This window comes from Mastigoproctus giganteus, chromosome 1 (assembly GCF_048544385.1).
Source record: "Mastigoproctus giganteus isolate SK-2022 chromosome 1, ASM4854438v1, whole genome shotgun sequence".
In the NCBI taxonomy this organism is placed as follows: Eukaryota; Metazoa; Arthropoda; class Arachnida; order Uropygi; family Thelyphonidae; genus Mastigoproctus; species Mastigoproctus giganteus.
The window spans coordinates 242956001-242979481 of NC_143575.1; the positions used below are offsets into that span (position 1 = coordinate 242956001).

Below are 23481 nucleotides of genomic sequence, written 5' to 3' on the forward strand. Positions count from 1 at the left end.
GATTTATTTTTCTTTCATTGTGTTTTCTTTTAACACACGGGCCTTTTACATTTACATTAGGGGCACGATCTCACTGTTACTCAATTGGATCAATGGAATGAGAGATGAGAAATTATGGAGGAAGTCAGTCTTGCCATTCATTTTTGAAATCCCCATTCCAGAAAAAATTAGCATAGAAAAATATTATTTCCATATATTTTATGTTTTTAGTCGGAATACATTTTAAATTATAAAGTGAAATTGTTAATTTTTTTAAAAAACAAATTGTACCATTCTTAACAAAGATTATTGTTTTAATTTCCTACATTCCTAATTTCCTAACCCCCATTTTTCTGTAACGGTACCCCCGCTGAAAGCGGAATTGCCGTGCGTGGACGTTGATCGGAACGTAATCCCCAGAGAATGCGGGGTCACCTATACTATAAAAAATTCCAAATATTCCCCCCCCCCCTTGAAATATCACATGAATTTTTGTTCAGCAGTTAGGAATACTGGAGTAATTTCCATGTGCTACCAACTGCCTCTTTGTTTTGTTTCAGTCAGTTCATATTTAAAAATAGGTTATATTTATTTGGTGTACTAGTTTCATATTATTACAGAGCCATCTCATCAGTGGTCACAGGAAGGAAAGGAAAAAAAAAAAAAAAAAAAAAAGGGAGCAAAATGGAAAACGCTTCCTAGAAGTGGTGTCCATATCTTAGTTCTGAGAATCCCTTTCGCCTGCTGACTGCTAACCAGAATTCTCAGTGTTTTAATCTTTTCTCAATCTTTCTCTGCTACCAGATTGTTCAAGAAAGCTCTAGTTTCCTTTCTTTATGTAAACTTTTTAAATAGTGATGATCAGGCAACCAAGTCAGTCTTGAGTAGATGGTTTCATGGATCTCAGCATCAGCGATTCTCAGAATGATTTATTTTTGAAAGTGATTTCACAAATAGTGTTTAGTGGGTGTAACAGTGATTCGCTATTTTGTAGATTTGTAGTCTGTGTAATTTTGTAATTAGCATTTTTACCGAACCATGGTTGTTTTGTGTAATCATTATTTGTGAAATCACTCTCAAAAATAACCATGGACCATGGTTATTTTTGCAAGTGATTTCACAACTTCAACAGTTCGTAACCTTTATGAAGTTGCAGATCTCCTAAAATTTTAAAAATAAGTAACAGCAAAAGATTTCACTCAAGAAAATACAAAACAATACCGACACCTGATTATTCAAATTAATATGAAGAGGGGTATTGAACACAAGTTTATGAATATTTGGTTCAATGCTGAAAAGAAAGCCAATTCCTATCCAAAACATTTGTGATAATATTTTTATGGCTGACATATACTACCTTAGTATGCAGATAGCATCTCAAGGTTTTCACAATACTACTAACAGTGATGCCAATTTTCCAGCAACCCGATAGGTAGCAAGTTACTCTTACACAGAGCAATATATAACACTTCGTGTTTTTGGCTGATAGTACTTTTTCAGTCAAATGATTTTGTGCACTATAAAATATACCGTATTTCCCCATGTAGAAGACGCACCTTAATTTTGGGGCCCGAGATTTGAAAAAAAAAAATGTATTACATAAAGTTATTGAACTCAAGTTTTATTCATCATAAAATTCATAACTGTCAAAACTCCCATCCATTAGCTTGTCCTCATCTGTCTGATGACAAATCACTGTCTTCATATATTACCTCGTCCTCAGTTCCATCTATGGCATTTGAAAATGCCACACTTCTTAAATGACTTGACAACGATCTCAATCTTGATATCTCAGGATCTTTTCACCCAGGTACAAACTTCTCCTATAGTTGGTTTTCTTCTCTCTTCCTGCTGGTGTCAAATTGTCCCCAGAAGACTTCATCAATTGGTTCCATTCGTCTCTCATGTCAGCTTTGAAGGGTTTGTTAAATGCTGACATCAAGTGGTTGGAGCTGGGATGTCAAGGTATGATGGCAAGTTTTGTTTTTTGCTTTGCAGCAATCTTCTTTGTATTTTTTGTTATGTGTGCCCTGAACTGATCAAGCACCAATAGGGCAGGTTTGCGTAAGAGCCCACCTGATCTCCTGCTCCAAACTTTCTCAAACCAGATCTTCATCCCATTCTGATCCATCCAACCCTTGTCATGAACGTGGACAATCACTCCTCGAGGAATGTCTTCTTTTGGCATTGTTTTGCATTTGAAAATCAGCATAGGAGGCAGCTTGGTTCAGTCGGCACAATAAGCTAGAACAATTGTATAATGGCTCTTTTCATGTCCACTTGTCTTCACAGTTACAGTTTTCACCCCTTTCTTATCAACAGTTCTGTTACTTGGGGCATCAAATTGAAGGGGGGACTTCGTTCCATATTTGCAATCTGTCCCAACTCAAACTGATGTGTCTTCCGACAGTGAATGACAAAATGATGAAATTCAAGGACCTTCTGCTTATACCTTTCAGGCATCGTTTGGGAAAGTCTGGTGCGTCTACGCATGCTTAGTCCATTCTGTTTCATGAACCTAAAGCACCAATTGTGTCCTCCTTTGAAATCAGTAACTTCTTTTTCATCAGCAGTTCTTCTTGCCTCATGCTGAACCATCTTTGTGGACACAGGAATTCCAATTGTCCTTTGCTCCTCAATCCATATCTTAAATTCCCTCTCTAAATCAGGTGATTTTGCTGACTTGCCTCTCATGGCCTTCTTCTGCCATGGCATTTTCGGTAGGGTTTCTTCTTCCTGTAGCCAGTCTCGGATTGTTTTCTCAGTTGGAGGAGGACCAAATTACGTTCAGCAGCACGATTTCCATTCACTTTTGCAAACTGGATCACTTTTAACTTGAATTCAGCACTGTACGAAAATCTTTTCTGAGCCATTTCTGGGCAGAATGTGGTAAAACGTAACCTAATATACCGGTAACAAGTGCGAAACAATGAACACAAAGACAACAAGTGCGAAACAATGAGCACAAAGACAACAAGTGCGAAAAAAAGCGGGAAATGCAAGTAAAAAAAAATCTACAACCACTGTATAAGACACCCCCAGTTTTTAAACACCAAATTTTTTGAAAAAAGGTGCGTCTTATACATGGGGAAATATGGTAATACCTGTGAATTTCTTGTAGGAATTCACAGATGCAAGGCTCAGTAGGAGAGAGCATCGAGAAATGCTACTCTACTGTATTTAATACAAAAATTGCAAAATGATTACCTACCTCTTTAAATAAACCATAACTGTATCTGGACATCTCCACACAGAAAGTGATTTTCTTGCTCGTTGATTTTGTCTGCATACAGGACAGTACCAGGGATTATTTTCATCTAAGGTTTCACTAAGTAAACAATGAAAAATAATAGTTTCATGACTTGTTTGTGTTAACTCTTTTCAGCTTTCCTCAAACTTGTTAGATTTCCAGAATTTCTATTTGGATATAAATATAGAAAAGGAAAATAAAAATACTACAGTAGTCCAAATCTGATAAAATGTAAAATATGTTTAATTAGATAGTATGAACCAGAGCTGTAATGCTCAATACGTTCTACGTTGATATCAATATTTGTAAAATAATAAGAGAAGTATAGTACATAGAACACTTCTGTATGATACTCTCCGGAAATTAAAACAAAAAAAATCGAAAAACTTACATTAGAGTAACAAATAATTTTTAAAAAAATAATTAAAAATCAATTTAATACAATTAATTTTTTTATTTTTAATTGCGTTAAATTAATTTTTAATTATGTTAAACTGAGTTTTATTGTGTTAAATTGAGTTTTAATTATTTTTTTAAAATTCTTTGTTACTCTAATGTAAGTTTTTCGATTTTTTCGTTTTAATTTCTGGAGAGTATCATACAGATGTGTTCTACGTTGAGGTAAATTTCTCTTATTATTATACAAATATTAAAAATATGTTTAATATAAATTATATTAAATTTTGAGTTTTTCAAAAACTGAACCAAAGTAGATTTTTTTTTTTTTTTAACAGTATATTCCCAGTCATTTTATGATAGGTCACGTGCTGGCTTATAAACAATTTTTGTTAGATCTATTGTATTTATTAAAATTTGATTCCAACCAGTTTTTTTGTTGTATTTTTAAAATTTAAAGCTGAGGGTACTTTTAAAAATAAAACATATTTACACATGCTAACTGCTTCAGCTATTCTGTAATTCATATATGTCTGGCCCAAAATCCCAATGGCCAACAGCATCTACTATATTGTAAAAACATATGAATATAATTCTATATATTTATTAGTTTTTTAGTAAATAAAAATTTACCTTATTAGATTAATTTTGTACAGAAAGAATATAAAAAATAAAAATTTTTAACAACAAATACGTCTCTCAATTCAAAGATCATGTTTTCTGTTACAGAAACAACCAGTTTTAAAACATGATCAGCAAATAAAAATGACTTAAATTTTATTTTATTATATTGCATTTAACCGATAATTTTTCAAGTCGAATTTTGGTATTCGAATAGGGCGTTTGAGCAATAATTATAAGTATAGCATTGAAATACTAAAGATAAAAAACTTGAAATAAGAACATTTTCAGAATATAAGAATTTAAAGTAATGTATTTTGGCAGCTGCCTAACATTTGTCATAAATATCATTAGCATAACTAAAACTGTAATTATACAGGTATTTATTATTAGTTGTACTTTCACGAATTTCTTTGACAAGTACATTAGGAATGACCATGGGTGCCACCTAATTCTGTGGGTTTTTATGTTATTATTTATGTTATTAAAATATCCCATTTTCTTCTTATTATTATTATTATTGTTGTTGTTATAATACTTAAGATTATTTAAGTATTATTATTAAGATAACACTGTTCAACAAAAAAATTCTTTCAATTTGTTTCCTTTCTTAAAATAGGCAAACTTTACTAATTTTGGATTGAGAAAAACGAATATGATTTCAGAAAATTATTAGCTCTAGTTTTGAGATACAGTACTTTTGCTATTGTCTAAGAATATAGTAATTTCAGTAGTAGTCGGAGTGAAAAGTAATATTAAAACAATCTCATATTTACATTTCTTTGATACAACATAAATCACAGTTGTTTTTAATTAAAAAGTAAAAAAAACAAGAACACAAGAAAACTGCACAGGAACTGAAAGTACTTTCTCAAAATGTGGCCTATTCATGACAGTGCCTTCTTTTCGCTTGTATTCCACTTATGGGGCATCTCTTGGTGGAATGTCTTGGTGGAATTGCACACCGTCCTCATCATTCACTGCACCACATTTGTCATGGAAGAAGTCCAGATGAGAGTTGAGAAAGTGGATTTTCAGTGACATGTTGCAGGCTAATTGATGATACTTTTCTAGAAGGTTGTTCATAGTCAACATAGTTTCCAGCTCTTCGGTTTCCCAGGAAGTCATGCACAACACTTTTAAAGGCTTCCCAAGCTGTGTTCTCATTATCCTGAAGGACTCACTCAAAGTTCTCATCCTTTAAAAGTTCATGAATTTGCGAACCAAGAAGGATTCCTTCTTTAACCTTAGCATCACTCAACAGTGGAAATTGTCCTCTCGGGTACTTGAAAGCTTCTCCATCTGGTTCATCTCCTTAACAAAGTTCTTTATGAGTTTGATGTGTAAAGGGAGCAGAAGAATTTTGCTTCAATTAACCAGAGGATTGTGCTGAACATTTTTTCCCCCAGGGTGCAGATTTTCCTCTTGTAGTGTGAGGACCTGGCTCAACTATCCCATTCACACAGGAAACAGCAGTACTTAGTGTATCCCAACTGCATGCCCAGCAGTTTTGCAATCACCTTCAGGTCTCCACAGATCTGCCATTGGTGGTCTTTGTACTTCATTGCTTCCAGAATTAATTGCATATTCTCATATGTCTCTATGTGGACAAGTGTAAAGTGTGCTAATTGTCTGATGGTACCCCGGGTTTCCCCCCCATCTCCACAATATGGCCTAGAGGAATTGAAGGAAGAGTGTTGCCAATTGTGGAGCAAAACAGCTTTCAAACTTAGCTTTGATGAGTCTATAAATAGCCTCCAGTCCTGTGGGTTGCACTCCACATTCAAAGCTGTCATCAAACCAGACATCACAGCAGGCAACAAGGTTGTTTTCATTTTTAAAATATGGAGTCAAAGCATTCTGCCTACTCCTGTACATGGACACCTTGACATTTGGTTGCAGAAGATTCCACTGTTGGAGCCTTGATCCCAGAAGCTCTAGGTCTCAAATTAGATCACTTAGTTCACCTTGAGTGATTCTGTGTGACTCAGGTTCCGGCATAAAATTAGGATCCTGTGATGTTGAAGGCCCAGGTTGACCATCATTCCTCACACTGTCCCCCTCTTCATCAGACTCCAAAGTGTACTCTTGTGGAGGGTAAGGTACAGGCAGACCATCCCCATATACCACTGGTTGGATAGTTGACGGGATGTTGGGATATTCCACAGTCCTCTTCCTTTTTTTTTTTTTTTTGACATGCCATGCTGAAGAGGAGGCGCCATGCAGAAATAACAGTCATTTACATGATTTGAAGGCTCTCTCCAAATCATTGGGATGGCAAAAGGCATTGAACGTCCTTTGTTATTCAACCATCCACAGAGATTTACAGCATGTGTTGCAGCAAATATGAGATGTCAGGGTTTATCTTCATCCCCTACCTTACAGCCAAAATAATGGTAGTAGGCTGTCTTCACAAGTGGAGTCAACTGGCATTTCTGAGTGGAAAATGTCACATCACCACACACACACACACACAACAAAAATTGTCAACACTGTTAACACATTTACGTAGCATCCTGGCTTTTTACGTAATTTTTGTCCATAAACCTGGAAAAAAAAAAAAAAAAAAAAATGAAATGAACATCACTCACTTGCAAGGTAAATGATACACAGAAATACAAAAAACAAACATGGCATATTGGTTCCTGGTTCAGTGTTACCAGCCTATTTATTCTCTAGACTCCAAAAATTCCATAGTACTGTATTCACCAATATTCCCCTAAATCATAAGAGGGGCTATATTGTGGAACAGAGCTAACTAAGAGTTTTAAATGTTATATTCATTTTTCTCATGCAGAAATTAAGAAGAATTGACTATTTTCAAGCCATTTTTGGTGTTGACCAGTGTTATAGACGTGTATTAAGATTATTATAATATTTAAACATTTGATTATAATTTGTATGACTTTTTGCAAATTTTAATCTGTGATTTTGATATCGTTAAACTGTGATTATTGTCAGTAATGTGTTTTTTATTATTAAAGCCTATGTGATTATTTCTTCTTTATCACTTGCTATGTTAATGCTATTGTCATGTGGCAATTTGACAGTATACGTGCTTGATATATTACTGGTTAATTGAATAAATTGCTTCGATTTGGTCGATTTAATCTATTTTCTGGCATTTATTTATTATCTATATAGGTATTTAGGTGTATAGGGAACAGGAAAACCAGTTAGCATGTGTAGTCTAACTTCTTCCTGGGGGTCTGTATATATATATATATATATATATATATATATGTGTGTTGTTTATTCATTAATATGACATAAAATATTAACATTATCATGTGTTCAAATAAAATTTTAATGTTTTTAGCGGCCACTGATTACATGAAAAACATTTTTTATTGCAAAAACAGTTTCTAAGATATAGCATTAGCATTAGTAGAGGCATATGATGCAAGAAAGCAAGCTTATTCAGCATCAGCCAAAAAAAAAAAAAAAAAAAAAAAAAACACACACCACTCCCATTTCACCCCTCCGTTATACCTGTCCAGTTGAGCCTTAAATTTGTTTAGGCTATCAACTTCAACAACAAGTGATGGAAGTCGGTTCCACTAACTAACCACCCGCTGGCCAAAGGCAAATTTCCGCACATCTATCCGACATCCGTCCTTCCTCAATTTGAATTTATGCCCTCTGAGGTGATTATTCTGAGCAGGATGAAGAATCCCATTGGCATTGAGCATGCTCAAACCATTCAAAGCCTTATACACCTCTATCAGATCACCTCGCCGGTGCCTAGTCTCCAGACTCTGTAATTTGCAAAACTTAAGCCTTTTTTCGTAAGAGCAACTCTTTGTTCCATTCACTAATCTTGTTGCCCTTCTCTGTACCCGTTCCAGCAGCTCTACATCCTTCTTGAAATGAGGCCTCCAACCTGTATACAGTACTCAAGATGTGGCCTAACCATTGCCTTATACAAGGGAATAATCACCTCCTTATCCCTGCTAGAAAAATTCCTGTATATCATTGACAAGACACCATGAGCTACTCTTGCAACTCATCTGCACTGCTCAGAGAACTTCATATCTGCCTGCACAATTACCCCCAGGTCCTTTTCATTCTCCACCACTGTCAGTGTAGTACCGCAGAGTTGATACGTTGCTCTGGGGTTACTGTTTCCCATGTGTAGTACTTTACATTTGTCAATGTTAAACTTCATTTGCCACCTCTCAGCCCATCTGTTCAACCTTTCCAGATCCTGTTGCAGCAGCATAGCTTCAGTGGTGTCCTTAACAACCCTGCCAACCTTTGTATCATCTGCAAACTTGGACATTAAACTTGATATCCCATCATCAATATCATTAATAAACACCGAAAACAACAACGGACCCAACACTGAACCCTGAGGAACTCCACTAATAACATTAGTCCACGTTGAGCAGTGTCCATTGATTACCACTCTCTGTCTTCTGCCACTCAACCATCCCCTTATCCATAGCAGCAATTTGCCTCCAATGCCACACTGCTCCAATTTGTGCAGCAGTCTTCCATGTGCAACAGTATCAAAAGCCTTTCTAAGATCCAAATATATAATATCAAAGTTATTCCCTGCATCCAGTTCTTTTGTGACTACATCATAGTATCCAATCAAATTGGTCAGGCAAGACCTGCCCTTAACAAAACCATGCTGCATCTAAGCTATAACTGAATTCTTGTCTAGATGATCCTGCAGTGCTTCTTTAACCAGTGCCTCCATTAATTTACCTGGAACAGAAGTTAAACTAACAGGTCTATAATTACTTGTGTCAGCCTTTGATCCTCCTTTGTGAATTGGGGTTACATTTGCACATCTCCAGTCTATGGGTACCTCCCCTGAGTCCAAAGAAGCTCTCATAATTATGGCTAGGGGTTTGCTTACTTCCTTTGCTGCCTCCTTTAATATAACTGGATAGATCCCATCCACCCCAGGTGCCTCTTTTATGTTTATCCTCAACAATCTCTCCTCCACTTTCCTCTCAGTTATTACAAAATCATCCAGCTCACTGCCAATGTTTACTTTACCTACATCATTCTCCTTCCTGAATAACTCCTCATGCGTGAATGTAGATGCAAAATACTCGTTTAGAATGTTAGCCACCTGAGCAGGATCCTCAACTGTTGAACCATCAATATCCAGTGGACCAATCTGATTCATCCCTTTCCTTCTTGAGTTTAAATAGGTAAAGAACTCTTTTCTGTTTTTCTTTGCATCCTTTGCCAAGGATTTCTCATAATCTGCCTTTGCCTGCCTAATCTCCTTTGTGACTTGGTTACAGACCAACTTATATCTATCATAGGCTTCCATGTCACCCATTAATTTGTATGTATCCCATGCATTTTACTTCTCTGCCACGTGTCTCATTAGTTCATCTGACAACCATTTAGGCCTAAACCTTGAACAATATTTCTTAGTTGGTATGTAAAGCCTGGTAGCCTCCGAGATTAGTTCCTTGAATGCTTCCCATTTTGAGTTTGCTGTTGGTAACATCATCAGTTGGTCCCACTGTATAGAATTTAAATACTGTCTCAGACCATCATAGTCGCCTTTATGAAAACAAAAACCCTTCCCTTTACCTCTGATGGTAGTTACCTCCTTGAGTAAATCCCACTTCAACACACTGTGATCACTGCCACCTAGTGGTTCATTTATCTGCAGATTCTTAATGCATGAAGAATCACTACTGATAATCAGATCAAGAGTATTGCTCCCTCTTGTTGCCTCACGAACATGCTGATGTAGAAAACAATCATCCAATAAATCCACAAAAGCCTTGCTAGTGTGCGAGTGACCAACCCACAAATTCCAGTCAATATCTGGGAAATTAAAATCCCCCATTATAAGACTCTCTGATTTACTGGCCCACTCTATTTCCCTGTACAATATCTTATTATACTCATCAGAGTCATTAGGCCTATAGCACACTCCTACTCTCAATTTTGATTTCCCTATGCTTATGTCACACCAAACTGACTCGACACTGCCCTGTCCATCAATGTCGACTGGCTTCACTTCCTTGGACTTTATGTGTTTCTTAACTAATAGCATAACCCCTCCTCCCCTCCTGTCCATCCTTTCTATACACATTGTATTCCCCAAATTCCAGTTCCGCATTCCTTATATCTGTGTGACACCACGTCTCTGATATCCCAACAATATCTGCCTTTGATGTTTTTAGCAATACCTCAAATTCATCAAATTTATTTACCAAACTCCTAGCATTGGTGTACACGCTTGTATACATGCACCTGTTTCTATTCTTGGCTACCCTAACACAACCCATGTGTTTACTTGTACCGCAATGACTCCCAACAGTCTCTGAAATATCCTGCATCTTGTTTTTCAGGCTTCTGCTCATTTCAATAGAAGCAGTGCAAGAATCACTTCCGCCTCTGCCAGTGGCTACTGTTAATCTATTAGTCCTTGTATCCCCCCCAACTAGCAGTTTTCCGACCCACCTAACTCTGCCTCGACAGCATCAGCAAAAATTCTTGCACCCTTTCTATTTAAGTGTATCCCATCCCAGTAGAAGCAATCTCTCCTGTTAACTTTAACTACTCTAACTTTGTTTTTTTAAATACAATTGGTACGTTGGGATTTTGGCCTGTCAGGATTTTCGGCTGGTGGAAGGCACCAGTTTACTGATTACTAGGTAATTACAGCATGTGCCAAATTATGCTAAGTGGTGTTTGGATAGTGATGACCAAAATTTTTTCAAAAAATTACCTTATGTAGAAAAAGAGAAATAAAGCTGAATGTGTAAGTTACAGAGAAATTTACTTAGTGTATCAGGTAAAATCCATTCAAGTATATATCAGAAAAGAGAGTTAGAAGTAATTATTGAATGCAATATTGGGAAAGGTTCCAGGTTTTAGGCCAAACAGGGGATGCCATGATCAAATATTTCCACTAAGACAAATTACAGAAAAGTAAGAAACACAACAGAAAAGCTTAGTAAGTAGTTAAGACTTCTTACCTGAGAAAAGCACACAATGAAATAACTAAAAATCTGTTCCTTCAAATTTTAGAAAAACACTGCATCAAGAAAATAAACAGCTTATATAAAAATGGCAAATCTACACTCAGGACTGAAGGAAAAACAATTTGTTTAAGGTTAAAATAGGAGTGAGACAGAGCTGCACTTTTTCACCATTCTTTTTTTTAAACAATTTTCATAGACCATTTAATAAAAGAGTGCAAATTATGATAAAGTTTAGTATAGGAGATATAAGAATTGGATCATAATCTTGCAAAATTTCCAAGAATTTAAATAAATCAGATAAAGATTGCAGACAATTAGCTGTACAAAAATAAAAATTATGAGTAGTGAGACATAAGGAAAAATTACAGGTGGACTAACCAAAAATTGCAACAAGCTAGTAATTTATATATCTAGGAAGTCTAATAAAAGGTAAGAATAAGTAAAGCAGGAGATATACACCCCTTATTTCAAAATGTTAACCCAGTTGGCACAGTGACCAATCTGGCATCTGTACGGGGGTCAGCTGTGTAGACTAACCAGTACTTACTCAAATGGTAAATAATATTAACAAAATTTAACTAGTTTGAGAGTACAGTACAGAACATATAAATATAACGAATTGTAAACCACTGTCTTGGTATGTGAGGCTGATGGTGTCATAAGGACAGAATTACAAGAGTAAGTATTCATAGTAATCCATTTACTTAATGTTAATTTATTTAATTTTAATTATTAATCTTATTAACTAAATTAATAACTAAAGTAAACTTATTTAAAACTGTTAAAATTTAATCTTTACCTGATGTTTACTAATAGCTAATCGAAGACTAAACCGTAACAAATATGAAATGTGCAAACAACTGTTCATGCAAATCAAGTCACCATAATTTACCTTTTCTGCTGTCCTCCCAGTCACTGAAGTGTTACAGGGAGTACCACAAAACATCTGAGAATATTGTGTAATCTGCCTTTAAGAAATTAAAGGTAGATTACACTCCATGCAGGTTTAAGTGCTAATTATTTTACCAATTTCCAGTAATAAAATGATTTTTAAAATTGAATGAGCAATAACTGATTATGGCATTTTCATAATCAATTATACGCAAATTAGTTTATTACAAAAATCAACAGTTATATGCAAATTGATTACGAAATCGACATAACTGAAAACTAGAGACAAAACAAAGAAGCAACTGTGGTGAGGATCTTATTTGATGTTATCAAAACTAAATATAAGTGCTCTCCCGACTCAAGCAATAGTGTGGGTATGTGTCCCCCCCAATTATTGCTATAATCGATTATGAAAAGGCCATAATCAGTTATTTTGATTATGTCTATCACTAGTATTCAGTGAATTTGAACACTCACCATAAGAATGTGCAAATAGTTGGTGATAATAGACAAGTTTGACATTCATATATGTTTGTTATCATCTGTTTTGGTTTGTGTTACCTGTTATTATCTGTTGGCTAAAGAGGATGGAAGCATTTCCATCAGAAAGCCGGGGATTTTAATCAACTGCAGGTCCTACAGAAAGCTGATTAAAAATCACCTGATTTCTGACAGTAATTCACCCATCCTCTTTAGCCAACAGCTTATAGGTAATGAAAATAAACATGTACAGATGCCCTGATAGGCTGCAGTTATACTAACTTTGTATAACAAGAATGGTTTAAGATTCTGCTTAAACTAACTAGGATGTTGTGTCTAGATTCTCATTTGTTGTTAAAAAACATCTCAAAGGTGTTTTTAAAATGGATTCAAATCTGGGCTGGAAATGCCAGATTCAGAACTTTATCTTCTCAAACTACTGCTGTATTGACCATACTTAGGAACAAGGAGAGTGTACGTGTGTTATGCTGACACAAATGCAGCTAACGCAACAATAAGAATAATTCCAAACACTGCAACGGACAATTACATTCATTGTTTTGCTGTTAACAACCAGTGGACCAAGCCTAAATTGGGAGGGGGGGAAATCCACGTGGATTCCCCCCCTCCCAAGAATGATACAATGGTGTCTCTGGAACTGATTAATATCGTAAAGCTGGGTACACTGTATTGTATAGCTACGCATGTGGTTTGGAATGCGGTATTTATGAATGTTTAACATTCATATTTTGCAATTAATGTTCATATTTTCGATTTTGTTGATACTTGGAAAAAAAAAAAAAAAAAAAAAAACTCGTAAAGTGAGAATTGCCTGTATCTGTTAAACTTTTAAATTATCTTGAATTAACCAAGCAATCTAAAACATGGTTGCCATGTGATTTCTTAGTTCATTTTTATAAATTTAGGTTTTGACAATCATTTACAACTCACATTTGTAATCATTATAGAAATAAAAATTCACATTGCAAATTTAGCACTTGGTTGTTTGTTTGTTGTTTGGTTTTTAGGAGCATTAGCAACTAAGGTCATATTGCTCCAGGGATATGCGGTGGTCATTCCCTGACCTTTCCGCATCCTCTGTATTTGGATTAGCACTTGGAAAAAACTGAAATTAAAAAAATTTTTTTTTTTTTTTTTTTTTTTTCCCCATTGTAAAAGTGCATATGCAGTTTGTAAATACTGATATATTCTTTTTCTTTCATTTCATCTCAACAAATTTTTTGATTGTATCTCAACCATTTTGATTCCATGATTCAATTTGATTCAATGATTTCATACCCAACTTGACATATGAAGGTCATGGAGAGTAATTTCATAACTGATCCATTATGAACCATCAGGAAGAAATGTTTATAACTCAGTGGCAAGAGTGAAGCAATTTGGAATTACAACTGCATTCACCTATTTTATAAAATATTAGTTTTATTTTGACTGATAATGGCTCTTAAGTGTTGCCAAAACTAACTATTGCACTATCCTACAGTCATAACTCCATGATGTTATTCCTTTCAGTCATCTCAAGGTCTCTGAGAAATCAGCATATTGCATTTTCATAAGTATCTTCCTGAGTAATAGTGTCTACTGATATTCCTATTCATATCATTCCTAATAGTACTGAAGTGAAAGAAATTAAAATTTAAACCGATTTCATCAGAAAAAAAGTTAAAAGAAATCATAATTACAATTGTGATGCATTAACTTCCTGTACAAGATTCATATATTCACATAGCAATTTAAATAATTCAAATAAAAAATAACAATAATATACAAATAAACACTGTTTAGTTCTACTAAAATGAAAGATATAGATTCATTCTATACTGATTGTCATATTTGAGAAAAGTTACTTTCAAGCATTTTATGGAGTACAGATGAATTTAAAAAAAAATAAAAGTTGTACAGATTGTATTCAGCTCCATATTTAATATTCATTGTTATTTTGACCTACACTAAACAAGCGCAACAATTTTGTCCTTTGTTAAATTATCTCTTATTATACAAGCTTACCTCTCACTGAAAGCTTCCAAACAATCATAAAGTGTCAAATCTTCTTGAGGTCTCTGATGATCCATTGATTTATGGTCAGTAACAACTGATGCCAGTTCCAAGCTTTCTGTGGGCAATTCTGTAAACCTAATAGCTAAGCTATCTCCAGGAAGTAAACTAATATCCCCAACTCTGGCAACCTCACAGCCGGAACAATGCTGTGTATATAGACATCGAGAACAATTTCGACCCTACAGAAGTTAAGTAAAATTGAAATATAATAAATATATATATATGTTTATTATAATATATTTATTATAATAAACCAATTTCAATAAACCTTCATTCCCCCTCACCAATCTTGTGCTACTTATTATTTAAAACATTTCACTATTTCATTCCCCTCACCAATTTATGCTACTTATTATTTAAAACTTAATACATATAATTTTTCAGTATTGCAAAATGGAAGAAACTGCCTTAATAAAAGAGCATTTTGTAAAGAACACTTGTCACTTTAAGATATAGTCTCATAATAAAGATTGTCCATAATTTAGATGACAATATTTGCTCATAACTTATAAACAAAATATACTTCTCATAGATTTTCACACTATTAATTACATTATAGGGCATCATATCTGACAGTAATTTTTGTTTGGTGTTGGCATACAGGACTCAGGATTGTAAGTGCAGAGTTGCATCGAAATGAATGTGTATCCCTCCCCCTCCAAACAAACCGGTTCAGCAACAATAATGCATCATAATCTTGGGATACCTTTTTAGCAGGATCCTTCCTTCTTACAAACCAATGAATACTGATTGCCATAACTATTCTGATGTAAAAAGCAGTATTCGTGAATGCCTTTTCATGTAGTGGAAGGGTTTTTTTTTAATGGATTTCCAAATTAATAATGATAAGTGCTTAATTGATATCAGTTTTATTAAAGCTGTTAAAAATTCTTTCATTTATGAAATTTAACTAAACGCTTAATTTAATAGGAAGACAAAATAAAAAAGACATATGATATTTAAAGAATCTCTATATAGTATGCATGCAACCAGTGCTTAATAAATTTACAAACACAAAAGAAAGTGAAACTTTTTACCCAGACAACTAAGTAAAGAGAGTGTAAATGCCTTCCTGCCCACATACATGGTAATCTGAGATTGTGACAAATGTGAGAAAAGCAAAGACACTGTCCAATCTGAGAAATTTAATTTGTGACAATCACCAACTTCAAGATAATTCTTTAGGAATTTTGCATTTAAAAGAAGCTTGACATTCTATTTTGTTTTCAATGCCAACTTACTTCCATCTGCAAATATGAGGTGCCAAAAAACAAACTGCAATATTACACTCTTTTACTAAAGCTAACTGTTGTACTTCTATGTATAAAAGGACAATCTTCCAAACAATTAATAGCACAAGCTATGTTTGTTCACATCGTGTATGACAAAAATACTGTTATCTGAGTAACAGTATTCTTTTAAACAATAATCAGGTCCCTATTTCTGATAAATGAATCCAATAATACATTTAAATAATAGCATGATATGGTGTGATGTGGTAAAATAGAGCAATTGAAACTCATAAGACTTGCTGAGATTTTGCCTTGTCAGGGAACCAGAACACAGTACTAAATATGCTACTGCAACAATTACGAAGATGGGTAACAATGTCAAAAACTTAACTCTTTTCTGGTTTTTCAAAGTCATTTCATAAGGATATACAGTAAACCCCTGCTATTCGCGGGGGTTACGTTCCTGAGAAATGCCGCGAATACTGAGTCATGGCTCCCATAGTAATAAAGGGGTTCCGTTCCAAAGTATGAAATATATAAGAAAAACTAGTCTAAAATTTTGTCTATGTATGTATTATATGTACCTTCATAATATGACTATGTACATAGACAGTACATAGTGAAATGCAAGCATATAGCATCGAAATGAAAATAAGAAACAATTTAATATTAAATATAATATTTATTAGAAATTTCAAACAAATCTTTCAAACAAGCGCCTTTGCTAGCTAAAAAACTTATCCCGCCAGTGCTATCACCAGTTTCGCTAAAGTGTTGATAAAGGAGTTTTGCCTTTTCACGAATGATGAGTGAACTTAACAGAATTTTATTTTGAGTTCAGTTTTCTATCCACAGATTTAAAGCCTTTTCCATTTTTTCTAATTTAATCACGAGTTACAGAGCAAATTTTTGAAGCAATTAGCAAGTTTTCACGGACACTACGGCAGATTTTTTCTTCCGATTTCTTGATTGATCATACTGTTGACTCTGATTTTATAAATGTTTTGCCACTGAGGAGACACTTTCACCATTAGAAATTTTGTCTAATAACTCAATTTTATTCGCTAATGTCATCACATTCTTGATCACCTACAAATAACAAGAGAAATGCGAAAACATTTCCCTTGTTATTCGTAGCCATATTTTTATAGGGGTTAGAAAGAACTTGTCCACAATAAAGTCACTTTCTTCCGTTAACACACTCGAAAAAGTGTGTTTTACACTGCAAAACGGTAGATTTATCACTTTTGCAAGCATATCAATTTATAAATTTATTCAATTTATACGCATATAAATTAAAAGCAAACGACGAAACCTTCCATGACAAGCGCATAACAGATACTGAACAAGGATTAGCGAGAAACATCCACGCTTGCGATTTTGTCACCCCTCTTCCCCCCACCCAGTGAACGCTGTTTTGACCAGGAAAGATAATTTTAGCCACACCCATGCTTTTTTATGGTGGAAAATGTTCACCGCGCTTTAAAATTCACATTTTTTTAGGTTTCATTTTATGTTAAATCAGCGACCGAATACAGATACCGCAAATTGCGGGGGTTTACTGTAATATTTTATAACATCCATTATAAAACTTAATAAAATGTCAGTTAATGTACAAAGTATTTTGAAATCTTCCAGTACATGCTGTCATCTCTTATTTGTGGTTCAACTAATAACAGGCTATTTTACGAGGTGGCAGCACAAAAACTGATTTTAAAATCAGAGGAGGAAATTGTGCCACTGTTGTCCAATTTTTGCTTACAAAAGCTGAAATTTTCAGGCATTCAGATCAAGAAAAAAGTTGGTGAAATCATATCAAGTTATACATAAATATAGAACATAGACACTCGGTCCTCTAGTCACAAACATCCAGTTGGTGAATATCCATATAATGAGCCAGTGCCCATACGGGGGGGGATACACAATAATGTTCTGAGTTGCTCATTTGCAGTAATGTCCAAAAATATTTGTTTCTATATCTGCAATAGCACTCATATTTAAATTGTGAAGTAGTAGTGGCATGTGATGCAAGAAAGCAAGTGTATGAGCTTATGCAGCATCAGCAAAAAAAAAAAAAAAAAAAAAAAATCACACCATTCCCTCGAAATGCCTGTCCAGTTCCTCCTTAAATTTATTCAACTTATCAACTTCCACAATAACAGATGGAAGTTTGTTCCAGCAATTAACCACCCGCTAGCTAAAGGCAAATTTCCGCACATCTATTCTACATCTGTCTTTTCTTAATTTGAATTTATGCCCCCTTAGGTTCGTAATCTGAACAAGTGGAAGGATCCCATCAGAATTCAGTGTGCTTAATCCATTCAAGGCCTTATACACCTCAATCAGATCACTGCGCAGGTGCGTAGTCTCCAGCCACTGCAATTTGCAGAACTTTAGCCTCTCTTGGTAAGAGGATCCCTTCATTCCCCCTCACCAATCTTGTTGCCCTTCTCTGTACATGTTCAAGCAAATCGACATCCTTCCTAAAATGAGGCCTCCAGACCTGTACACAGTACTCAAGGCTTGGCCTGACCATTGCCTTATACAGAGGGATAATCACCTCCTTTTCCTGCTAGCAAAATTCCTATAAATCATTGACAAAACCCCATGACCTGCCCTGGCAGCCTGTCTGCATTGCTCAGAAAACTTCATATCTGACTGCACAATTACTCCCAGGTCTTTTTCTTTTTCTACCACTCTAAGTGTAGTACCACACAGTTGGTACTTTTCTCTCGGGTTACTTCTATCCATACGCAGTACTTTGCATTTGTCAAGGTTAACTTCAGTTGCCACTTCTTAGCCCATCTGCCCAAATTATCTAGATCCTGATGCAGTAGCACACTGCCATTACTGTCATTAACAACCCTGCCAACCTTTGTAAAATCTGCAAACTTCGACACTAAGCCTGATATACCTTCATCAATATCACTGATAAATATACAAAACAGTGGACCCAACACCGAACCCTGTGGGACTCCACTAATAACATTAGTCCACGAAGAGCAGCACCCATTGATTACCACCCTCTGTCTTCTCCCACTCAACCATCCTTTTATCCATTGTAGCAACTTATCCTTAATACCATTCTGCTCCAATTTGTACAATAGTCTTCCACACGCAACAGTGTCAAAAGCTTTCCTGAAATCCAAATATGTGAATCAAAATTATTTTTTACATCCAGTTCCTTTGTAACCACATCATAATATTCAATCAAATTTGTCAGACAAGACTTTTCCTTAACAAACCCATGCTGTGTCTGAATTATTGCTGCAGTCTTGTCTAGAAGATCCTGCAATGCATCTTTAACCAGTAACTCCATTATTTTAACCGGAAGAGAAGTTAAACTAACTGGTCTGTAATTACTTGCGTCACCCTTCGATCCCCCTTTGTGAATTGGGGATACATTTGCACATCTACAGTCTGTGGGGACCTCCCCTGAGTCCAAGGATGCTCTCAAATTATGGCTAAGGGTTTGTTTAGTTGCTTTCCCGCCTCCTTTAATATAACTGGATAGATCCCATCCACCCCAGGCACCTTTCTTATGTTTAACTTCAACAATTTCTCCTCCACTTTGCTCTCAGTTATTACAAAATCATTAAGCACTCTGCTACAATTTGATAACCTTGTGTCATTTTCAAACTTTAATAACTCCTCACATGTGAATGTAGATGCAAAATACTCATTCAGTTTGTTTGCTATCTGAGCAGGATCATCAACAGTCGAACCATCAATGTCAAGTGGACCAATCAGATTCATCCCCTTCCTTTTAGAGTTTATATAAGTAAAGAAATCCTTGCTGTTTTTCTTAGCATCTTTTGCCAAAGATTTCTCGTAATCTGTCTTCGCCTGCCTAAACTCCTTTGTGACCTGATTACAGACTAGCTTATATCTGCCATAGGCTTCTGAGTCACTTGATAATTTATATGAATCCCATGCATTTGTCTTCTCTGTTACGAGTCTCACTAGTTCATTTGATAACCATTTAGGCCTAAACCTTGAACAATATTTCTTAATAGGTATAAAACTTTTAGTAGCATCCACAATTAATTCCTTGAATGCTTCCCACTTAGAATTTACTGTTGGTAACATTGTCAGTTGATCCCACTGTACAGAATTGAAAAACTGTCCATGACCACTGTACTCACCTTTACAGAAGCAAAAACCCTTTCCTTCACCCCTGATGGTAATTAAATCTTTAAGTAAATCCCACATCAGTACACTGTGATCACTGCCACCTAGTGGTTCCTTTATCTGCAAATTCATAATACACGAATGATCACTGCTGATAAACAGATCAAGAGTATCACTCTCTCTGGTTGCCTCTCGAACATGCTGCTGCTGCAGAAAACAACCGTCCAATAAATCCACAAAAGTCTGACTAGTGTGTGAGTGACCAACCCGCAAGATTCAGTCAATATCTGGGAAGTTAAAATCCCCCATTATAAGACATTCTGATTTACTAGCCCACTCTATTTCTCTGTACAACTGTTCACTGTACTCATTCGAGCCATTAGGCCCATAACACACTCCTACTCTTATTTTTGCTTTCGCAGTGCTTATGTCATACCAAACTGACTCAACAGTGCACTGTTCATCTATTTCAACTGGATGCACTTCTTTTGATTTTATGTTTTTCTTAAAACATAAAATCAAAATTTAATATCTTAAATAAATAAAATCTTAATTTAATTTAATAATAAATTAAATTAAGCTAAGCTATTATATTGTGTTTTTCTTAATTAACAGCAGAATACCTCCTCCCTTCCTATCCTGTCTATCCTTTCTGTACACATTGTATTCCTCAAATACAAGTTTTGCGTTTCTTATATCTGTGTGACACCACGTCTCTGCCATCCCAACAATATCCACCTTTGATGTTTTGACCAACACTTCAAATTCATCAAATTTATTTACTATACTTATAGCATTGGGATACATGGAAGCATACATGCACCTATTCCTAGTTACCCTAACACATCCCATATACCCACCTATTTCACGATGACTGACATCCGTCCCTGAAATCCCCAACACCCCTCACTCCAGGTTGCTACTTATTCTAATAGAAGTTGTGCAAGAATCACCTTCACCTCTGCCTGCAGCTACTGTTAAACTATTAGTCCTTGTATCCCCCAAAGCTAGCAGTTTTCCGACCCATCTAACACTGCCTCGATAGCATCAGCAAATATTCTTGCACCCTTTCTATTTAAGTGTATCCCATCCCTGTAGAAGCAGTCTCTCCTGTTAACAAGTACAGACCAGGCTGAAAAAAAATTCTCTCCCTTGAGCCTTGCACAGTCTTTCCAGGGCTGAATTGATCAACAAGGCTCTCATCCTATACTCCCTCCTATCATGTCTGGGCAGAATTGCAGACACTTTCAAATTCGACCCTAATTCATGGCTTTTGTTCAACAGTGACCTGTACTTGTTAAGTAATTCTGCCGGTCTCCTACTCTTAATATTATTAAGTGCCAACGTGTACAACTATATCACCTTTTGTGCCCTTAAAAGATGATATCCGCTCTACAACATCATCAAACTTTGCCCCTGGCAGACATACCCTGGTCTTGTTCCACCTATCCTTTTTTACAAAGCATGTTCCTCGTTTCCCTGACAATAGAGTCACCAACAACTACTAGTTCCTGTGGAACCAGCGCATTCTGCCTTGGGGGGTTTGCCGCTTTGTCGCGCGATGACCAAGTGTTGATGTGGGCAGCTGAGATTTAGATCCTTCAAGCTCTCATATAGGCCCATAACAACGCTGAGTTGTCGCCTGATTTCCTTACATAGTGCACACACAAAGACATCCCCCATGGCAATATCATGTTCTGTTCCAGAGAGTTCGGCAAACATTTCACAAGTTGCACATTTTTTTTGGGTGTAATGCATTGGAGAATCGCCCCCCCCCCCTCAGTTTTCCCCCGAGTCACAGCACTCCTACCACTTTGTGCCCGTTGCTTTGCTGCTCTAGTCTGGGGCATGATATTTTAAATTAATAAGATCATTAGTAAATTAATAAGAGGAGTTTACCTCAGTATAGTACGTGGAACACTTCCGTATGATACCCTCCAGAAATTAAAACGGAAAAAACGAAAAAAATCGACAACTTACCGGTCCATTAAAGTAAAATATAAATAATTAAAGTAAAATATAAATAATTAAATAATCAATTTAACACAATTCAAAATCAATTCAAAACAATTAAAATTCAAATTAACGCAATTAAAAGAATAACGAAAATATTCAAAACGATCTTCGTTTTGAATATTTTCGTTATTTTCGTTATTCTTTTAATTGCGTTAATTTGAATTTTAATTGTTTTGAATTGATTTTGAATTGTGTTAAACTGATTATTTAATTATTTATATTTTACTTTAATTATTTATATTTTACTTTAATGGACCGGTAAGTTGTCGATTTTTTCGTTTTTTCCGTTTTAATTTCTGGAGGGTATCATACGGAAGTGTTCCACGTACTATACTGAGGTAAACTCCTCTTATTAATTTACTAATATTATTATCAACGTAGAACATATTGAGTATTACAGCTCTGATTCATACTATCTAATTAATAAGATCAATAAATTTAATTAATTAAATGTGAATACTATGCTCTCTAATAGAAACAGTGATGCGTATTACGCTATATAATTATACATTAAAGCTTCCTAGTTAACACAATTCAAAATCTGAATTCCCTACCACTCTATACAAAAACAATGGCTGCAAGATTCGAACGAAATAACGGTTTTACGTATGTTAAGTAGTAATCCACAAAAACTCTTTATCTAAATTAAAAATAAAAATAACTAGCATAACTAGAACTATAAAACTACGTATAAAGTACAATATAAAATAACAATTAGGTAAATAAAAAGGCAAACACATCGCTTTTTAGGAGCCTGTAATTCACAGCTGTAATTTTTAAAGAGTCAGCGCCCTCTCAAATTGTATGCATTTCTGTATGCTAATTATTTCATTTAATTTTCAATCAATGCAATAAAATAAAAAATGTAAGATATCAGTCACTTTATTTTTTAAATTAACTATATTAAGTTTTAGGACTGTCTTGTGCTTTCATAGATTTAGACTGCCTAGTTAATGCAATAGTGTGATTTCTCTCCGAAGAACAAACATTGTCTTTACAACACATTGCCTTGATATTGCACTATTTTGGTAATAATATTACTATTACTTTCAAAGCTATGCTATTACTTGCAAAGAAATAGCATTGCCAAAAAGTTAAGCATCATTCAATGAAACTGTGGAAAACTGGTGTGCAACCTGTTTCACAACTTACTGGTTCTTCTTGCAAAGCAGATGACCTCCTGTTTTAAATAAATGGCAGCTTAACCTTTTGGTCATGTCATCTCTTTGAAAATAGTACAATGTTGGCAAGGCAAAATCTGTTTTTCTGTGAGTGATAAAACCATTACATTAACTAAACAATTTAAATGTTGCTAGCTGCAAAGACATAGGATGGGACAAGACAGCCTTTCCACCTTTATATACGCTCTGTGATCACTGCATCCTTAATGGACTATACTGCATAGCTTCCACTATAAAAAGCTGAACAGCTTCATATG

General features: G+C 35.2%; 1 protein-coding gene across 2 annotated transcripts in view; it reads right to left on the reverse strand.

Moving 5' to 3' along the window:
- LOC150091711 (uncharacterized) overlaps window positions 1-23481 on the reverse strand; it is a 295133-nt gene that overhangs the window by 26608 nt on the left and 245044 nt on the right. For both annotated transcript variants that reach the window (XM_090376590.1, XM_090376580.1), the window contains exons 13-14: window positions 14614-14843; window positions 3191-3307 (exon numbers count right to left, since the gene is read on the reverse strand). In XM_090376590.1, the coding sequence (XP_090232716.1) occupies window positions 3191-3307; window positions 14614-14843 (347 nt within the window). The remainder of the gene's footprint in view (window positions 1-3190; window positions 3308-14613; window positions 14844-23481) is intronic.